At 45.5% G+C, this 20,462-nt stretch overlaps 1 protein-coding gene across 6 annotated transcripts in view; it reads right to left on the minus strand.

Annotated features, from left to right (window-relative positions):
- XNDC1N (XRCC1 N-terminal domain containing 1, N-terminal like) overlaps positions 1 to 20,462 on the minus strand; it is a 40,521-nt gene that overhangs the window by 18,440 nt on the left and 1,619 nt on the right. For 2 of the 6 annotated variants that reach the window (XM_088843154.1, XM_088843152.1), the window contains exons 2-11: positions 20,118 to 20,284; positions 18,162 to 18,333; positions 14,591 to 14,732; positions 13,355 to 13,510; positions 11,708 to 11,886; positions 6,950 to 7,035; positions 6,538 to 6,710; positions 3,820 to 3,892; positions 2,470 to 2,597; positions 635 to 1,747 (exon numbers count right to left, since the gene is read on the minus strand). In XM_088843154.1, coding sequence (XP_088699280.1) covers positions 1,512 to 1,747; positions 2,470 to 2,597; positions 3,820 to 3,892; positions 6,538 to 6,710; positions 6,950 to 7,035; positions 11,708 to 11,886; positions 13,355 to 13,510; positions 14,591 to 14,732; positions 18,162 to 18,206 — 1,218 coding nt within the window. In that variant the 5' untranslated portion in view covers positions 18,207 to 18,333; positions 20,118 to 20,284 and the 3' untranslated portion in view covers positions 635 to 1,511. Of the gene's footprint in view, positions 1 to 345; positions 550 to 634; positions 1,748 to 2,469; positions 2,598 to 3,819; positions 3,893 to 6,537; positions 6,711 to 6,949; positions 7,036 to 11,707; positions 11,887 to 13,354; positions 13,511 to 14,590; positions 14,733 to 18,161; positions 18,792 to 20,117; positions 20,285 to 20,462 lie in introns of those variants that run through there. The other 4 variants (XM_088843155.1, XM_088843153.1, XM_055423569.2 and 1 more) reach the window with 3 other exon arrangements.

Consider the following 20,462-nt stretch of genomic DNA (forward strand, 5'->3'; position numbering starts at 1 on the left):
GAGCAGACTGAAGCAGGACAGGGCTGCACTGGGAGTGGAACCCCAGGCGGGCACACAGATCTCTCCAGGACCTGCTCCCACCTTGCTGACATCCTCTTCCAGCTGCTCCTCCCTGGCAAAGCCCCAGAGCTTCTGAAGGACAGGTCCAGACACGTCCACACAGGAGGGTCTTTGAACTGGGTTTTTCCCAAGCCCCTGAGCGCCGACCAGGCCTCGTGGCAGGATCCCACCAGGCTCTCCTCCACCACCTCGCCGGCTCTGCCCTCTCCTGATCTGGGCAGCGCTCCCCCCATCCCCCTGGCGCTGCCTTGCCCCCTCTTTCCCACCAGGCCCAGCCCTTCCTCACTGCACTTCTTTCCATGCCTGGGTTTGGGCCTCCAACCGCTCTCCTCCCACCCGCAGGGTGGTGTACCCCACCTGCCTGGCAGCTACGCTGTCCCCACCACTCCTCTTTGCTTTTAAGCAAAGCCAGAAAAGGGACAAGGATAGGGGAAGGCAGGGATCAGAGGCCTCTTACCATGAGGGGGTCCATGGCTGCACCCAGCGATGCTGGCGGGGACGGCAGGAGAGAACTCCGGTTCCTCTGTCTGCTCCCCCAACTGTGCCCAGCTTCTCCTTCCTACCCCTTCCAAACCTGCCCTCCCTCTTGCCAGGCCCAGCTGCTCCCCTTCTGCCCTGTACCCTGGAGACCAGGGGAACTGGTGCTAGTGCCACACAACGAAACCTTCTGGGAAAGGACAGATGACACAGATGCTCAAAAACGGTAGGAATATATTTTGGAAAACCACAGGTGGAAGGGACCTTAGTAACCTCTGGTCCAACTGCCTCAATGTGCTGATGTGGCCTGGGATTCGCCCAAGGTTCCACAGCCAGCCACTCCTTAGTGTTTAGTCTGTCTGATTCCCATAAAACTCAACAGGAGGATGGGATTTTTTTTTCTGTTACTGAGGGTTAACTCTGGACCCAAGATAAATAACTTGCTTAAAGTCAACACTGCTACCTGATTATCCTAGGGAAGAAAGTCCTAAAAGATACTGAGAGTGCAGTTCATGGGGCGCTGAAGGTCAGGCTCATGCTCAAAAATCACTCTCACTTTTCCCAGGACACCACAGGATCTTATCTGTCGGGCAGTGCTTTTCTTTTTACTGGACCTCAGTTTTCCTCTCAAGAAAATGGGCACAAGGATACACACCACTCACTGAGGGGAAGATGTTCTGGATTGTGTCCTGAAGCCCCTGAGAACTCACCAATTCTATTCCAGAAGTCCCAAAGAAGAAACACATGGAGCTGTCCTTGGGAGAGTAGGGTGCCATGGTGACAGAAGCCTTGACAACTGGGAGTGGGGAGCAGGCTGGGCCCAGAGGTGCCCTCAGGCAGAGAGTCCTAAGGGAATGGGTGGAGGAGAGGACAGGGGCGGCCTGGCCTCGTCAGCCCCTCCCAGCTGTCAAGAGAGCCCCTTGTCCGTTTCTGTCAGAGGGCAGAGGGGGGCCAAGGCCACAGGACTTCATGGCTCAGGCCTGAAGGACCTCCCCACACGTGCTGGCATGTTCTTCTATTTCTCCTGCCAAGAATGGCAACTCGCAGATAGGACACTGGACCCAGGAAATGGGCGGCGAGCTCTCCGGGGAGGAAACCCACAGTACGTGTGGAGACGAGGATGGTGACGAGGCGGGAGAGGCTGGGGGAGGGGGGGAGGCCCCTCCGCAAGTGGCAGCGTGCTGGGGAAGCATGTCAACGCTGAAGGAGCCTGAGAGGGAGAGGAAAGGAGGAGGTAAGAACCCTGGGCCCACTCCCGGGCGGGAGGTCACCCCACACAGCCTGAAGGGAACATCTGCTGGCAAAATGCAGCTGTTTTCACAAGAACATTTTACCAGGGTTGAATATTTGACACTTGGTAACATCCCATCACAAGTCCACCAAACATTTTTTGAGTACGTCCTATGTGCCTGACGCTGTGCGAGGTGCTGAGGGATGTAAGCTGAGGCCTGTCCTCATGGACTATGGCCTCTAGGGGTAAAGATAACTTGTGACCACAAATAACTGTCACAAAGCACAGGGTGAGAAGTGCTAAGCCCAGGGGAATCAGAGAACGCTGCAGGAGCTCAGTGGGAGAGATTATCTGAGGTCAGAGAAGACCTGGCAAATAAGAACCATCTGAAAAGACTTAGAGGGGAAGCAGAATTTGGTCACGGAGGAAGAAGTTTTGAACGAAATTCTAGGTCCTCGCTGATAGTGTTACAGTTTGCTTTGTTTCACGTTTCTCTCGAGGACAGAGCGGAGGTCCCTTCCTCAGCGTGGTAAACACAACGTGAGGAGGTGCTCAATACAGACTTGTACGTAACTGCAGATGACAGAGGCCAGGGGCCCAAGTTCACCTGGTTCCTGGCACCACTCCCAGATCTCCTATTCCTCCCTCAAGGGACGCCTAGTAACCCCCCCCCCGACCACCCCTGTGCCCAAGCAGCTCACCTGCACAAACGGGGCACCACCCACTCTCCTGGGCTCTGCTGCCTCGGGCCTGGGGCCGCAGGTGTTCTCTCTGGCCTGCCTTTGCTAGCCCCCGCTGGTTTGGCCGAGAGTTTGAGTTGGATACAGGCCTGTGAGAAAGAATGGTTAAAGACCAGCTGTTAGCAAGAGGCCCTCGGGGCTGAAGGAGCCTCAAACCAGGGTGAAAAGGTGCAGACAAGCTGCTGTGGAGCCAGAAGCCCTGGGCTGGGGTCCTGGTTTGCTCACTTGATGTATCAGACTTGAGGGAAGTCATTTAATCTTTGAATATCTGAGAACTGAGCTTCTATCACTGCCTTCAGGTTATTTACAGACATAATACACATCTCATAAAATTCACCCTTTGAGATTATTCAGTGGTTTCGGGATATTCACGAGGTCATGTAACCATTACAGCTTACTCCAGACTATTTTTATCACCCCCAAAAAGAAACCCTGAACCCATTGGTAATCACTCCCTACTCCTCTATTCCCACATATTCTGACGTATTTTTTGTCCATTTAAAAAATAAGGTTATCTTTTATTATTGAATTGTAAGGGTTCCTCACAACTTTTGAACTGTGGTGTTGGAGAAGACTCTTGAGAATCCCCTGGACTGCAAGGAGATCAAACCAGTCAATCCTAAAGGAAATCACTCCTGAATATTCACTGGAAGGGTTGATGCTGAAGCTGAAGCTCCAATACTCTGGTCACCTGATGTGAAGAACTGACTCACTGGAAAAGACCCTGATGCTGGGAAAGATTGAAGGCAGGAGAAGGGGACGACAGAGGATAAGACGGTTGGGTAGTATCACCTACTCAATGGACATGAGGTTGAGCAAGTTCCGGGAGTTGGTGATGGACAGGGAGCCTGGCGTGCTGCAGTCCATGGGGTCACAAAGAGTCAGACACAACTGAACCACTGAACTTAACTGAACTGAAAGGTTCCTTTATATTTCTAGATACAAACCCCTTATTGAATACACAATATGCAAATATTTCCCCCCCTTTTCTGAGGGCTATCTTTTAATTTTCTTGACGGTGTCCTTTGAAGCAGAAAACAACTTAAATTTTAAAGAAGCCCATGAGATACAGTGCACTTGTCTTCATTTCTGGTTCACTTCCAGGGCCACCTCCTTGTCTAGCTCCACGCCTGACACCATGCAGACAAGGACATCTTTTCTCTTGCTACCTTGTTAAGTCCAGACCATGAGAGCAAGTCCAGACACCAGGGTGCTCTCTAGCATAGCTGAAACCTGAGCTGGGGGTGGACAGGTGCAGAAGGACAGTGGGTCTGGGGAGGTGATCTGGGGCTTTCAGGTCGACCTACTCACCTGCGGGCTCCCACCTTCCTCCTCTTCGCCTTGCCCACGCCCTTCTCTGGGTTCTGCTCCTCTGATCTGGGCTCTGTGTTAGAAACGCTCATTAAATCTACCTCACTAATAAAAGGCCCTTCACATACAAAATTCCTTATTTTGAGAATATTCTATCCCCCTTCCCTGGTCAATTCCTTCTTGCTCTTCAAGTCTTAGATGAAATGCTAACTGCCATGAGGCAGGATTCTCTCATCGAAATCTGGTCATCCTATTATGCTTTGCCTTTAAAGTACTTAGCACAGTTTTAAGTTTTAGATTTCCTTGTGTGACACGGATGCCTGTCTCTTCATCAGGGTAGAAGCACTGCTATTTTATTTATTGTGCCAGGTGTCCCTGGCACCTAGCCCAGAGCCTTGCACATAGAGATGTGCAATTAATATCTGTCAAATGAACAGTAACAAAAGCTAGCAACAATGGTTTGTCTAGTCATTCAGAATTTATGGAGCACATACAGCATTTACTAAATATATTTTAATTTTTTATTTATTTTTATTTTTGGCTGTGCTGGGTCTTTGTTGCCTTGTGTGCTCCTTTTCTAATTGTGGTGAGTGAGGTCTACTTGTCATTGTGATGTGAGGGCCTCTCACAGTGGTCACTTCTCTTGTTGCAGAGCACAACTCCAGGCATGCAGGCTCAGTAGTTGCGATGCACAGGCTTAGTTGCCTTGCTGCATGTGGAATCCTCCCCAACCAGGGATCAAACCGGTGTCCCCTGCATTGGCAGGCGGATTCTTAACCACTGGACCACCAGGGAAGTCCAGCATTTACTATATTTTAAGTGTTTTCATAGCTCTAACACCCAGTCTGTAGGGTGCCCCCCAAAGATGAGTTCCTTCCCCATTCTATTTTAAAATGATAACCTACATCCTTCCTTATGTGGTAGGCAGCTACTAGAATGACTCCCACTGGTTCCTGCCTCCTGATATACATGTGGGAAGGACTGAGGAACTTGCTTCTAATGAATAGAATATGGTTAGGAATTCCCTGGTGGTCCAGTGGCTAAGACTCCACACTCCCATTGCAGGGGGCCTGGGTTTGATCCCTGGTCAGCGAACTAGATCCCACATGCTGCAGCTTAGAGTTCATACGCTGCAACTAAAGAGCTTGTTCCAGTTTGTTGGGGGATCAAAGATCCCACGTGCTGCAAATAAGACTCAGTGAAGCCAAAAAACAAAAAGCGTATAGTGCAGATGTTTCTTTAAAAAAAAAAAAAAGAATATGACAAAAGTGATGGGATGGCACTTCTGTGATGAGGTTACTAGACACTCTTTTCTTGCTAGCACGGTGTCTCTTGCCCTCTAGGTGGCTCCCTCTAACGGAGCAAGCTGCCACAATGTGAAGTGCTCTATGGAGAGGCTCTCATGGCAGAACTGAGGGGAGCCTCAATCCAACAGCTCTCAGAGGAGCTGAATCCTACCACAACTATGTGGAGGGGTGAGGGAGCAGATCTTTTCCAGCTGAGCCTTGAAACGACGGCAGCCTGTGACAGATCCAGAGCCTGAGACCCAGTTAAGTCACACCTGGATTCCAAACCGTAAGAAACCATGAGACAGTAAATATTGTTTTCAGCCACTAAATTTTGGGGTAATTTATTATACAATTGATAACCAGTGTACTCTATTTCTGCTGCTGGACTCACTCTCTGCGATGGCCCACATTCTGTCTGTGGAGTGTGTTTCTCTCTAAATAAATCCACTTCTTTGGCCACCTCATGTGACGAGCTGACTCACTGGAAAAGTCTCTGATGCTGGGAAGGATTGGGGGCAGGAGGAGAAGGGGACGACAGAGAATGAGATGGCTGGATGGCATCACCTACTTGATGGATATGAGTTTGAGTGAACTCTGGGATTTGGTGATGGACAGGGAGGCCTGGCGTGCTGTGATTCATGGGGTCACAAAGAGTCGGACACGACTGAGCGACTGAACTGAACCTATCAAAAAAAAGATGTAGCTTATTTCTGCAATGAAATAATATACTCATGATTTCACTAATTCGTTCAGTTCTTTGAAATGACAAACCATTCCTTTAAAAAAATTTTCCCCAACGAAGCAATGAGTGGAATCAAGGGTTTACAGTGAGAATGATACTTGTTTCTGCTCTCTGGCTGTTTAGAATAGGGAGAAGGACAAGAACTCTGGGGTCCAAACCCTGGCTCTGCCACTTATTAGCTGCGTGACTTAGAATATGTAGCCTCATATTCTTTTGTAAAATGAGTCTGAGGTGAACATTAGTTAGTAAAAGTGCCTAGCAGTGTCTGGTGCAAAGTAGGAACTCCAAAATGTTTAATCCTTTCTCTCTCTGTGATGAAACCACATTACTCCCCTGCTTCGTGTCTCTAATAAGCTCCATATACCGCCACCTTGACTTAATTGTCCTCCCATACTCACTCACAGAACATTAAAACTGCAGGAGGCCTAAATACTATTTGGTTTAATTCCTTCACTTTGAAGAGAAAAGATGTGAAGCCCAAAGAGATAAGGACTTTTGGTTCCTGGGCCAGAGTTCTTTCAATTATATACAATATTTGATTTTTCTTCTGGGAACAGGACACTGACCACCATCTTTTCTTCCATTTGAAGTCCTGTTTGTGAGCCATCCTTGTGTAGCAACGATGCATTCAGGGAGGAAGGAGGGTGCTGGGAAGTAAGGAGCCGAAGGTAGGTCATGGGGCCTCACCTGTGCTGTCCTGATGACTGGGATCTGGTTCTGCATGGTTGGTTTTAGGGTTTGCCACACGGGCTGGAGGTGCCCTGTGGGCAGCTGAAAGCACCATGCAGGCTGAACGCCCCAGAGTCCCCGGCTGCAGTTGCTTTAGGATATTCCTGAGCTCTGAGATTTCCTTGGCGGTCCTGCAGGGACACAGGGAGTACTTGGCTTCATTCAGAACAGAGATTGCAATTTGTTCACCCAGGTCAGCAGCATCTAAACAAGAAATCTAGGTCTGGTATATAAATATGGGGTGAGGCCTAGAGTGTGGAAGTAACAGAGAACCCAGACAGGTCCTGTGTGTCTGTGAGTGATCTAGTAGTCTCCTCCAGGAGAAAGAACTGAGAAGCGGCCAAGAGACCTCACTCTGGCAGTTACGTACGTCTGGGGATCAGGGAAGAATGTCCTCCGGATGGAAGGATTAGCTAGCCAGGGGCTGGAACCAGACTCCTGAGCATCAGAAGAGCCCTGAGGAGAAGAAAATGGAGAAATGTGAAGTACACACATTCACCACCAGAGGGCACTGTCACATAATGCCAGGGACACTACCAGACTCAGGGCTTCAGTGAGGGAGTGTATTTGCTATAACTTGTACATGGCACTTGATCCCCTGGAGGATATGGCAACCCACTCTAGTAATTTTGCCTGGAGAATTGCCATGGACAGAGGAGCCTGGTGGACTACAGTCCATGGGGTCGCAAAGAGTTGGACATGACTGAGCGACTAAGCACAGTACAGCATATACATACACCACAGACAGAGGAGCCTGGTGGGCTACAGTCCATAGGATTGCAAAAAGCATGACACGATTGAAGCAACTTAGCATGCACGCATGCATATACATATATACACAACTCAGTGGACATGAGTTTGAGCAAACTCCAGGAGCTGATGAAGGACAGTGAGGCCTGGCATGCTACAGTTCATGGGGTCACAAAGAGTCAGACACAACTTAGTGACTGAACAACAACACATATTTTTTAAAATTTGTACATATATAAATCGAACACATATAAAATTGATTCATGTAGGTACAAAACTCAAATCACTCATCTCTATATACCATGTGAGAGAAACAAATTATACATACATAGGTATTTCTTTATATTTAAAAATAGTTCTATTTTGAACTATTTGGGGATATTTCAGTCATTTTTCTCTTTTAAATGTTTAAATTCCAGTAGATTTATTTTGTGAACAATTTTGTTCCCTTGCAACTAAAAACCTACTAGTTTTAGCCACCACTTCTAGCTATCTATAAAAAGATGTGTATATAGATATCCCATGTCTCCTTCTAGCATCAGACACTATAACTATCAACAGGCATTGTATAAACAAACCTTTTGGCTTCTTCTACATAGATTTTATTCATGTGGTATGCTACAGTTTCTTAATTTATCAAAATTCAATTTATGTGTGTCAATTCATCTGTGGCTTTTTCCTTTTTATCTTTTTCCAAATTTCCTTTTTTCCCTTAAATTAAAAAAAAATTTCTTTTAATTTTAAGCTCTCCTTCTTCTATCATAGATTCTTTTATTTAATATTATTATTTTGGCCTCACTGCATAGCATGTGGAATCTTAGTTCTCCAACCAGGGACTGAAACGGACCCTTGGCAGTGAAAGCTCCATGTTCTAACCACTAGACTGCTGGGGAATTCCCTCACAAATTCTTTTAAAGGTAAAATGTCTTTCTTTCTTGTAGGGAATTATACATACATATGTCTTTCTTGTAAAGCATGATTTTGACCTCATTCTACAAGTTTGAGAAGTAGCATTTTTATCCATGTTCACAATTTTCTAATATACCATTACAATCTCATCTTGGACTTAACATTAATTTTAAAATATTTAATTTTACAGGTATTTTTTTTAATCTTGTCTCATAAATTTCAGAATGAATACTAATAGGAAGGGTTACTAGATGGGTATGTAGAGATGGTTTTCTAATTTTAACTATAAATGAGACTAAGTATCAGGAACCGAAGGCTTTCCAGGTGGCACTAGTGGTAAAGCACCCACCTGACCAATGCAGGAGACATAAAGAGACGTGGGTTCGATCCCTGGGTCGGGAAGATCCCCTGGAGGAGGGCACAGCAACCCCCTCCAGTATTCTTGCCTGAAGAATCCCATGGACAGAGGAGCCTGGGAAGGCTACAGTCTATAGAGTTGCAGAGTTGGATAGGACTGCAGTGACTGAGCACGCATGCATGTTATCAGAAACTGAGCTTCGAAGCACAGGCTAAGTGGAGTCTAGTGGCCTGGGTTCCAATCCAGTCCAGGACTTGTTTGGCAGTGACCTGGGACACCCATTACATTTCTCTGTGCTTCTGTTTCCTAACTGGAAAATCAATGATCATGAAAGACCTTACCTCACAGGGTTATAAGCCTTTACATAGCGCTTTCACGATAATATACCATTAGAATGACATATTAGAAAAAAGTCTATGGCTTTTGAGACATCTTAAATTGTAAAACTGAGTGCTATCCATTTGTTTCCATGTATGAACCTGCTCTTATAGAAATATTTCCAGATCTCCTCTCCCTGTGGTATCAGAGAGGGCCTGCAATGTGTGTCATTCTGCGCTTGCTGTTCAATGTCTGTCTGACATGACTCTGAGTTCCTGACTGCCTCCTGCTTAATCTCCCCATGGCCCTAAAGGTACAGAGTAATTTAGATATCTAGCCAGAATGGAAAAGACTCTAGGAAGCATTTATTTAGCCTATCATTAAGGATACCAAATGTCCTAGTTTGCCTGGGACACCCTGCTTTATGTCTGTCATCTTAAGTGTAACTAATAGCACTCTTCTTGGCTCTTGAAGTATCTCAGATTGGATGATAAATTTTACGGTGATCCTATCTACCACTCCCCTCTGAAAGGTTATTTATATAATTAACATTTATACTAGAAAGTCTACTTTGTTCCAGGCATCGTCCTAGCTGCCAAGAATGCCTGGTGGAACAAGACAAACAAGTCCCTAATCTCCCAGAGCTCCCACTTTATTGAATAGCCAGGCCACAGAGCTGCAGAACCTACAGGGACAGTGTTGGAACCTGGCAGAACACAGAGAACTGCTTCCATTGATCCTTTTGCATTTCAGCCCTTCCCACAGGGGAAGAATAAATCTCAGGCTGTACCTTGCCTCAGCACTCTGGGCCTCTGCCAAGGCTGTGTGACAAAAGCCTCTCTCCCACTCTCTCCACTCCAACTCCATCTTCTCTTCCCAAAGTGTGGTCTCTTGTTTTTTTTCTAGTAACCTCAACAGGAGCAACACCTGTGAGGTTCACTCCTGGGAATCAAAATTCTTTTGGATTTACCAAATGAAGCTTCTAAAAAATGTACTGTGTGCACAGGAAGCACTGTGATGTAATGGCAGGAGACCTGGCTTCCTTCCAGTTCCTACTCTGCTCTAACTGTGTGAATTAAAACATATACATTTCCCTATCTGAGATATAAAATGATGGGGTTGTGGCTTGATGATCTCTAACTATTTTTTTATCTTTAGAACTCTCTGGCTCTAGCCTTGTGTGATTACATCTTCGTATTTGTGAGTGAATTATGGTGGAGGGTATTGGCTTCGGAAGATAAATGGAAACATGAGTGGTAAGAAAGCAGGAGGAGTCAGATCAGCCTTAGAAGAAAAAATAACTAGAAAACTTTTCCCAGTAGTCATGTACGGATGTGAGAGTTGGACCACTAAGAAGGCTGAGTGCCAAAGAGTTGATGCTTTTGAATTGTGGTGTTGGAGAAGACTCTTGAGAATCCCTTGGAATGCAAGGAGATCCAACCAGTCAATTCTAAAGGAAATCGACACTGAATATTCATTGGAGGACTGATGCTGAAGCTGAAGCTCCAATACTTTGGCCACCTGATGTTAAGAGCTGACTCATTGGAAAAGACCCTGATGCTGGGAAAGAGTGAAGGCAGGAGGAAGAAGGGAAGGACAGAGGATGAGATGGTTGGATGGCATCACCAACAGAATGGACATGGGTGTGAGCAAGCTCCAGGAGATAGTGAAGGACAGGGAAGCCTGGTGTGCTGTGGTCCTTGGGGTTCGCAAGGAGTCAGACATGACTCAGCAACTGAATAACAATAGAACAAATGGTCCAACAGCTTCGTGCACACTGTACCAAAGGCTCACTCGCTTGGACCATCTGTGTGTGAGACTGAAGGAAAGGTGTTCATGCCTATTTGTGAGAAAGGGCCACAAGCCCATTTATGTTACTATTTGGTTTTTTAAATAATTATTTACTTATTATTTATTGGCTGTGCTGGGTCTTCATTGCTATGAGGGCTTTTCTCTAGTTGCACAGAGCAGGGGCTACTCTTCAGTTGCAGCAGGTGGGCTTCTCATGGCAGTGGCTTCTCTTGCTGTGGAGCATGGGCTCTAGGGTGTGTGGGCTTCAGTAGTCACGACATGTAGGCTCAGTAGTTGCAGCTTCCAGGCTTTAGAGCACAGGCTCAGTAGTCGCTGTGCATGGGCTTAGTTGGCATGTGGAAATCTTCCCAGGCCAGGGATCAGACCTGTGTCTCCTGCACTGGCAGGTGGATTCTTTACCAGTGAGCCACTGGGACGCCCTGGTTTTTGTTTCTAATTAATTTCTTTTATTTTTGGTTGTGCTGGGTCTTCATTGCAGTGCATGTGGGATCTTAGTTCTCCATGAGGGATCAAACCTGCATGCCCTTCACTGGAAGGCAGATTCTTAACCACTGGACCATCAGGGAAGACCTTATATTCATATTTGAATGAATATGTGTGTGTGTGCAGTTCAGTTCAGTCGCTCAGTCGTGTCCCACTCTTTGCGACCCCATGAATCACAGCACGCCAGGCCTCCCTGTCCATCACCAACTCCCGGAGTTCACTCAAACTCATGTCCATCGAGTTGGTGATGCTATCCAGCCATCTCATTCTCTGCTGTCCCCTTCTCCTCCCGCCCCCAATCCTTCCCAGCATCAGTCTTTTCCAGTGAGTCAACTCGCCGCATGAGGTAGCCAAAGTATTGGAGTTTCAGCTTTAGCATCAGTCCTTCCAATGAACACCCAGGATTGATCTCTTTTGTATCCATCCCTAAATCAAGCAGCAGCTTCCTACCTAGAAACAGAAAAGGCTGGGACATGCTAAGTTCCCCATGGTACATACCTGGCTCAGCCTCGAGCTCACAGGGACCGAGGGACCCTCCACAGGGTCGTCTAAGGAGTCCAGAGAGGAACACACCCGCAGGAAGGCCAGGCCAAAGGGCTGATGACGTGTGAAGGGCTGGGAGCAGGTCAGGCGAAGTCGATCCCATGACTCACCTGAGGCTGGGGCCAGGAAATCACCTCAAGGAGAAAACCAGAAGAAAACGAGGGAGAAATGAAATGCATGAATGGTTGGGAGAAAGCGAGAGAAGGTCAGTACTGAGGAGAGGAAAGAAAGGACTGGGACTAGAGAGCGAATTCCACCCTAAGGGAGAATGGAGGCCTTTCCTGCCCCAGGCTTGGGTGCTCAGGTCTGGCAGCACCATGCAGGCCAGTCAGGGCCCTCTCAGACCCAGCGCCTTGCCTTCCCACCATCGCCGCTCTGTCCCGGTGCCACGCTGTTCCCAGTGTGACTATATCCTCGGACTATACCTCTCCACAGACCTTACCACTGTCTTGTCTTAACAGGGGGTATCTGGAGGGCTGGAGTCTGGGGTGACCACTTGCCCAGTGGATCAGCTGAGCTACAGCTACCCTTCCTGGACCATGAGACCTCAGTCTCCCTCAAGGCACTACCTGCTCTACATACTTGCTCACTGGGTCACAGACCAGTACTCCCAGCCCTTCTCATCTTCCATTCCCAGATCTAAGAGTACCTCATCTCCTATCCCACCTCATATCCCAGGTCACGTCTCCTTCACGACATTACACATGCCTCCAATTCAGACACAGATGGATGAGTCCTTCCTAGACTGCAGTCCCTGGAGGCCAGGAATCAGACCATGTATTTCTTGTGCAGTGCCCAGTGAACCTGAGATGTGCAGTGAGGAGGACTCAGGAAACACTGTATACAACATAACCAGAACCATCACACAGCCTTTTGCACTTACAGAAATATTTTTCCTACACCCACAACACGTTTATTTGTTGTTGTTTAGTCACTAAGTTGTGTCCGACTCTTTGGTGACCCCATGGACTATAGCCTGCCAGGCTCCTCTGTCCATGGGGTTTCCAAGGCAAGAAGAATACTAGAGTGGGTTACCATTTCCACCTCCAGGGGATCTTCCCAACCCAGGGATCCAACCCGCATCTCCTGCTTGGCAGGCAGATTCTTTACCACTGAGCCACCGGGGAAGCCCTACACACGTTTAGACAAACACTCTAATCACAAACGTGGGTTCTATATCTGGCTTCACTGAATCACATGTTATGTGTAAATAGAAATCATAGCTCATAAGTATCTCTGGCTATCAGGCACTGCCATCACAGAGAACTCAAACCACGTAGTGGTTCGCTCATTACCCTGTCCCCTCCACAGATGTAAGTGAGCCCCTGCTTAGGCTCCCTCCCACAATACACTCCTTCCAGCTGGTAGAGCCCTCTAGAGTCCAGCGTCTCTCTTTTTCATTACCACTGTCTCTCTCAGTCTCTCATTTCTGCTTTTGCCCTCTTCACCATCTTTTTTTTTTTAATATTTATTTATTTGGCTCACAGAATCTTTTAGTTACAACATGGATCTAGTTCCCTGACTAGGGCTTGAACCTAGGCTTCCTGCGTTGGGAGCACAGAGTCTTAACCACCAGACCACCAGGGAACTCCCTCTCCTTACCATCTTTAAACATGCGGACCCCTGAGCGGTTTTTTCCCTGCTTTGAATCAGCCAGGGACATCAGCATGGTTGCAGGGAGCAGGGTGACGAAAGGTCTGTCCAGCGACCAGGAGGAACGACCCACGTCAATTTGCAGGAAAGCACAACCACAGTTACCTGGGACAGAAGGTTGCGAGAAAGTGAAGGTGGGATGACGGGCTCCCCTGACTGCCCACAAGGGGATCGGTGGGCAGAGAACATTCCTCCATTCTAGAGCTCAGGGGAGGCCCGGAGAGGTCAAGCAACACAGTGAGCCAGTAACTGAAGTGGGACGAGACCTCAGCCCGTTAAATAAAGGCTCACTGTGTTCCTCCTGGCCAGAAACTTTCCCCTGACCCAAGAGACTCGCAGTTTCCCTGACCTCTGGTTCTGGTGGGCTAAACTCTGTCTCTCTCTAAAATCCTTGCTAGGGAGCCTGACGTCTCTCTGTCCTGACAGAGCTGAGACAGATGGTCTTTGTCAATTCTCTATTTCTAGAGAATTCTAAGACCAGCCTTCTCAACCCAAAACTCCTAAGGAGCCTTCCTGCATGAACCGGCACAGTTCATCCCCAAGCATCCTCCTGACACTGATATTTACTTTTAACTGTATTTTAAGTTTTCCGTTTTTAATTTTCTGATGGCACTGGATAGCACATGGGATTTTAGTTCCCCTACCAGGGATCAAACCCATGCCTCCTGCAATGGAAGTGCGAAGAGCAGAGTCTTAACCACTGGACCATCAGGGAAGTCCCCTTATATATATATTTTTTAATTTTAAATTAAATTTTACCTTTTTTCCGGCCATGCTGTGCCGCTTGTAGGATCTTAGTTCCCTGACCAGGGATCAAAGCTCTTTGCGGTGGAAGTACAGTCTTCATCACTGGACAATCACTATATACCACTGATATTTAGAGGCATATACAAGTTCTATTTGTTGGCACTTAGGTTTGTTAATGTCCTAAGGCTTCAGCGAGACCTCTCAGATCAAAGCAAGGCAGGTATGCTGTGTAACTAAGGAAATGGCATTCAGAGGGTTCAGCAATATCAAATGCCTGCCCCAGGGGCAAGGGCCACATATCCCCTTCCCGCCAGGTAGGGCTTGTTCCAGGAAGGCTGTTCAGCGAGACTGCATTCGAACACACTGCTGCAGCCCTGGGAGGGAATGGTACTCCTGTGCTCCCCACAGAGGTTCCCAGGCCTTGGAGAACTCACTCACCCACATCGATGTAGCCAATGGGCACTGCCCTCTCCAGCTGCAGCTCCACTTTCAGCTGCCCGCTCTTGTCCTGAGGACAGTTGAGCCACGGTCCCCTCTGACTGTCTGGGTTCAGCAAATTCTCCACTGGATATTTGGGATCCTAAGTCAGAGAAAGGAGGAGAAAATGAGGAACCTCATCAAAGGAAAAAAGGATGTCCATGAATGAGGGATCTCTACACTCTTAAACCTTTCCAGGATCCTAATGGAAAAGGCTTTAGACAGGAGTCCATCTCTCATGTACCAAGGGATTTGACATCGCTTATCTCTTCTTTGGTTTCCACTACCTCATTTAATCCTCCTCATAACAACTTTAGGTGGTTACTATCATTGCTTCTTAGTTACAAGATGAACAAACAGACGCTTAAGTTCAGAAGCTTACCCAAGGCTACAAGACCAAATAACCAACCAAAGTTGGAACTCCTAGGTGTCTGAATTCAGAATTCTTAACCACCACATAATACTACAGTCTTTCCTAGGCATCCACAGGGGATTGGTTCCAGAACTCCCCTGGATATAAAAATCAGTGGATGCTCAAGTCTCTTATATAAAATGGATATGTATGTATATCTTTCCGTGTCATTTACTCATCTCTAGATTACTTATAATACCTAATACAATGTAAATGCTATGTAAATAGTTATAAATACAATATAAACACTATGTAAATAGTTGCCAATATGTGGTAAATTCATGTTTTGCTTTTTGCAACTTTCTGGAATATTTCTTCCCCAGCATATTTTTGATCTGTGGTTGGCTGAATCTGGGGATGTGGAACCCATCCATATGGAGGGATGACTGTTTCATTTCATTTATAAGGTGCTTTCACAGACATGTATCTTCAAAGTAACCCTATGAGATAAGAAACACAAAGTTTTTATTCTAAGTTTACAACTGATGGTTAAAGTAATTTGTTCAAAGACAACAATATTAAAACTGAGATAAAAATTCTCAGTTCTGACCCAAATCAGGTGTTTTTTGGTGGAAAGGCCTTGAGCAAACTACTTTTTTTCCCTGGATCTAAATTTCTTCCTAAGTTAAGGTGGGGGAGACTAGACTCATGGTTTTCAATTTTATTTTTTTGTTTTAGCAATAAAACCCTTCCTTTTAACTGAAATCTTACACTAAAGATTATTTATTTTTTCAATAATAAATATTTTCAAAAATATTTTGATACTAATTATCAATATTACTTATCATTATCAAATAATTTTCAAAATTTACAAAAATAAAAGTAGAGCTATGGTTAAAGCACTGGTTGAGGAGCCTGGAGACATACTTGTGGCCTTTCCCTTCAACTTCCAGAAGGGGGTTTCTAGGAGTACAGCTTGAAAATCACAATATTAGAAGAGAGCTAATGTCCTCTACTGCACAATTGCACTCATCTCACACGCTAGTAAAGTCATGCTCAAAATTCTCCAAGCCACGCTTCAGCAATATGTGAACCGTGAACTTCCAGATGTTCAAGCTGCCACGCTTCAGCAATATGTGAACCGTGAACTTCCAGATGTTCAAGCTGGTTTTAGAAAAGGCAGAGAAACCAGAGATCAAATTGCCAACATCCGCTGGATCATGAAAAAAGCAAGAGAGTTCCAGAAAAACATCTATTTCTGCTTCACTGACTATGCCAAAGCCTTTGACTGTGTGGATCACAACAAACCGTGGAAAATTCTTCAAGAGATGGGAATACCAGACCACCTGACCTGCCTCTTGAGAAACCTGTATGCAGGTCAGGAAGCAACAGTCAGAACTGGTCATGGAACAACAGACTGGTTCCAAATAGGAAAAGGTGTACATCAAGGCTGTATATTGTCACCCTGCTTATTTAACTTATATGCAGAGTACATCATGAGAAACCCTGGGCTGGAAGAAGCACAAGCTGGAGTGAAGATTGCCGGGAGAAATATCAATAACCTCAGATATGCAGATGACACCACCCCTATGGCAGAAAGTGAAGAGGTATTAAAAAGCCTCTTGATGAAAGTGAAAGAGGAGAGTGAAAAAGTTGGCTTGAAGCTCAACATTCAGAAAACAAAGATCATGGCATCTGGTCCCACCACTTCATGGGAAATAGATGGGGAAACAGTGGAAACAGTGTCAGACTTTATTTTTTCGGGCTTCAAAATCACTGCGGATGCTGATTGCAGCCATGAAATTAAGACGCTTACTCCTTGGGAGGAAAGTTAGGACCAACCTAGATAGTATATTAAAAAAAAAAGACGTTACTTCGTCAACAAAGGTCCGTCTAGTCAAGTGGCCTATGGTTTTTCCAGTGGTCATGTATGGATGTGAGAGTTGGACTGTGAAGAAAGCTGATCACCGAAGAATTGATGCTTTTGAATTGTGGTGTTGGAGAAGACTCTTGAGAGTCCCTTGGACTGCAAGGAGATCCAACCAGTCCATTCTAAAGGAGATCAGTCTTGGGTGTTCATTGGAAGGACTGATGCTGAAGCTGAAACTCCAATACTTTGGCCACCTCATGCGAAGAGTTGACTCACTGGAAAAGACCTTGATGCTGGGAGGGATTGGGAGCAGAAGGAGAATGGGACGACAGAGAATGAGATGGCTGGATGGCATCACCGACTCGATGGAGGCGAGTTTGTGTGAACTCCGGGAGTTGGTAATGGACAGGGAGGCCTGGCGTGCTGTGATTCATGGGGTCGCAAAGAGTCGGACACAACTGAGCGACTGAACTGAACTGAACTGAATGTCCTCTAGCATTTCATAAGGCTGAGTCCATGAAGAAAACAATTTAGGCTGACCATGTAGGTAAGAAAGATAACGGTAATTTTTATTTTATTTCACTTTGGAGTTGACATAGTAGCTCTTAAAGATTCTCTAAGGGGCTTTCTGAAATGTGGGGATATTTTTGACTGTCATAGTGACTAGGAAGCATTGTTGTCACTATGGTCTGGAGGCCATGGATGCTAGACATCTTGCAAGGCATAGGATATTGCTATAAAAACAAAGACTTCTATGCAAAACACCAGTGGCACTCCTTAAGAAAGACTAGAGTAACAGAAGGGGAAGTGTGGGGACGAGCGGGAAATGGATAGAAAGATGACAGCAGAGGACAGGGCCCAGCATCTAGCACTAACTGCGATTTCCTGGAAGTGGGTTCATAGGAGGGATACTGAGACCCCCTTTGATGGCAGTGGTGTTATCCTTACAGGTCAGGGATGACCTTGAGTGCCCTAGCCTGATCTCAATGACAGTGTGACTAAATTGCCCTTCTGGGGACCCTGGTATAGACTCTGGGCCTATAGCTTTGCCAGCTCCCTCCAGAGAAGGGTGGAATCCTATGGTTGCTTCCTTCTTTACCTTTGAGGCCTGCTTTTATGTATCCTGCGTTGCTCTGAGAGCAACCTGAAGGAAAGAGCTGCATTCCCTGCCTTTGACTCTGAACTCCTAAAGAAGGGACAATGGCTCTTCTGTCGAATTGGGAGTTTCCTGTACGTGGAGCTAAGTCTCCTTTTTTTTCTTTCACTCTTTTCAGTCACCAAGAAAAAACCATGCCTGCTAATTAACATACCTGAGAGGAAAATGAAACTACGTGGCTAATCTTTACTGGAGCCATGGTGGGCCCAGCAGCTGTCCTAAGCACAAGGCAAAATGCTTTCTCCTGAGATTTCTTCTGTCACCACTTTGGTGTATGTATTTTGGTCACATCAGCTTCCAGAAGAGAAGGAAAAATCATGTTACTCCTGAAGAAGAGGACAAAAGGAAAATAAACAAGCCTTGAATGTTTTTCTAGTAACAGGAGTTATTTACATCAGTACCTCAGTCACTATTTCTGATGACCATGATGGGGCTGGTGGGGTGGTGATCAGGGAGCAGATCTAGAGTCGCTGATGAAATTCCAACAAAAGTAAAACAACTGGAATGCAATAGAACAGCAAGTACAAAACATATATATATGTTATAAATAGAATTATTATACTGTATGTATTTTATATATATATATAAAAAAAATGGAGATGTTGGATTTATATGAAGGTGAGCCCTCAAGGCATGAACTATGCCTTAAACTGTCCATCTTTATAACCCTAGATTCTACTGAGCACATAGTAAAGAGGTGCAGCAAACATTTCACTAAGTAAGGGATACAAGGTTCTTGTTTTTTTTCCTTCCCATAAAACGAATTTTCTTAGATTAAGTTACTTCTCTACTAGAGATCTTCAAGGGCTTGCTGACATATGCAAATCCCTTGCTATATGGTAGGACTAAATAAACTTTAATTCAGTTTGACCCTTCAAAGCATCTACAACATAGATCTGTCCATTTCCTAGTTTACCTCCTACTATTCCTTTCAGCAGGGGATGTTTTACTGTAATTATTTATTTAATCTTAAAAGTTCATGTGGGGATTTGTATTTTGCCTTTTGCTAAACTTTTTATGGGAAAATTTAAATATATGTGAAAACACACACACACACATATTAGTATAATGAACTCTCATGCATCACCTAACTTCAACAATTCCTTGGGCAAAGAGAGGTGTTTTAAAGTTGTCGGAATGTCTTGAGATGGGATCTCTCTTCAAATATTTACCTGCCCTTTCACTCACGTTGTCCCTGAAATGAGTCCATGACCTCGATATACTCGTGTCATAATGGTCTTGTGTCCTTCCCACCAAAAACCCTTTTTCCCACCTCTGAGACTTTATTCATGCCATTGTCTTTGCTTGGAATGCTCTTTCCTTCTTTCGCTGACAAATCTAATGCATATTTGATGGCCAAATGTCACCTCCACTCTGCTCAGCACTCAAAGTGATAGCGCCCTCCTCTCAATTCTATATTACAATGATGTGCATATGTATTTTGTCCCTTGGCCAACTGTAAGCTCTTGGAAGACACGCTTCATGTTTGATTTATTTCTGTATCCTCATTAAGAGGGAGAAACATAGTTTCAGATTAACCAGTGTCCGCTGAATGAATGACCATAAAAATTAGGCTCCAAATGGTCAGCCATCATGGCATGCTTAGAGTGCGGTAGCTGCTGTGACAGCAGTAACCAAAGTCTACTGAATACCATTCTAAAGGTCACGGGTTACATTCAAGATGGTACCAAGGCTTCAAACAAAGAAGAGGTCAGGGTGAGTCCTGAGTCACCTCCCAGGCCTTTAGATTAACTAAAGCTGATTATCCTCATTATAGGAATGCACTGAATATTCAACAATTTTTCTTACTCTCTGCTAGATACTGGAGACAGAAAAATAAATTACATAGAAAGGGTTTCTGTTTTGGAGAAACTCCCATTATACACCTGTGATTTGATGGAAAAACTCCATCTCTCATAACTAATATACACGCCTGACTGAACCAGTCCCAACACTACACTCCAGGCTGGGGGACCCTGAAGCTGTCAATCTTAGATATTTTATTTAGATAATATTTTGAGGAGGGGGGTGTCTAGCAGTTACCAGACATTGGACTAGGTTACAGAGTTGTGAATAAGACATATACAGTAGTTTTTATGAAGACCACTACCTGTCAAATTGCTTGTTCTTCCAGGATTAAGTGCTTTCTGGCATCACTGCCCTTCATACGCTGCTGTTCTTGTTTTTTGGCACCAGCTTATTTATCCTGTGTGTACCCGCACTGAGCAGTGAGCTCTTTGAGGATATGGATTTTTGTCATGCTCATCATCTCCCACACTTCAGAGAAATGTTGGAACACAGTAGGCATAAATAAATAGCGATTGCAAAGAGTACTTCTTAAGTCAATATAATTCAATCAGAATTGTGCAGAAGTTTCTGGCAAACACAACAAACTCATCAACCAAGAATGGGCCACAAACTGCTATTGTTTTTAAATTTTAAATACTACAAATCG

This window comes from Moschus berezovskii, chromosome 14 (assembly GCF_049115385.1).
Source record: "Moschus berezovskii isolate FMDL1 chromosome 14, NW_MosBer_1.0, whole genome shotgun sequence".
Lineage (NCBI taxonomy): Eukaryota > Metazoa > Chordata > Mammalia > Artiodactyla > Moschidae > Moschus > Moschus berezovskii.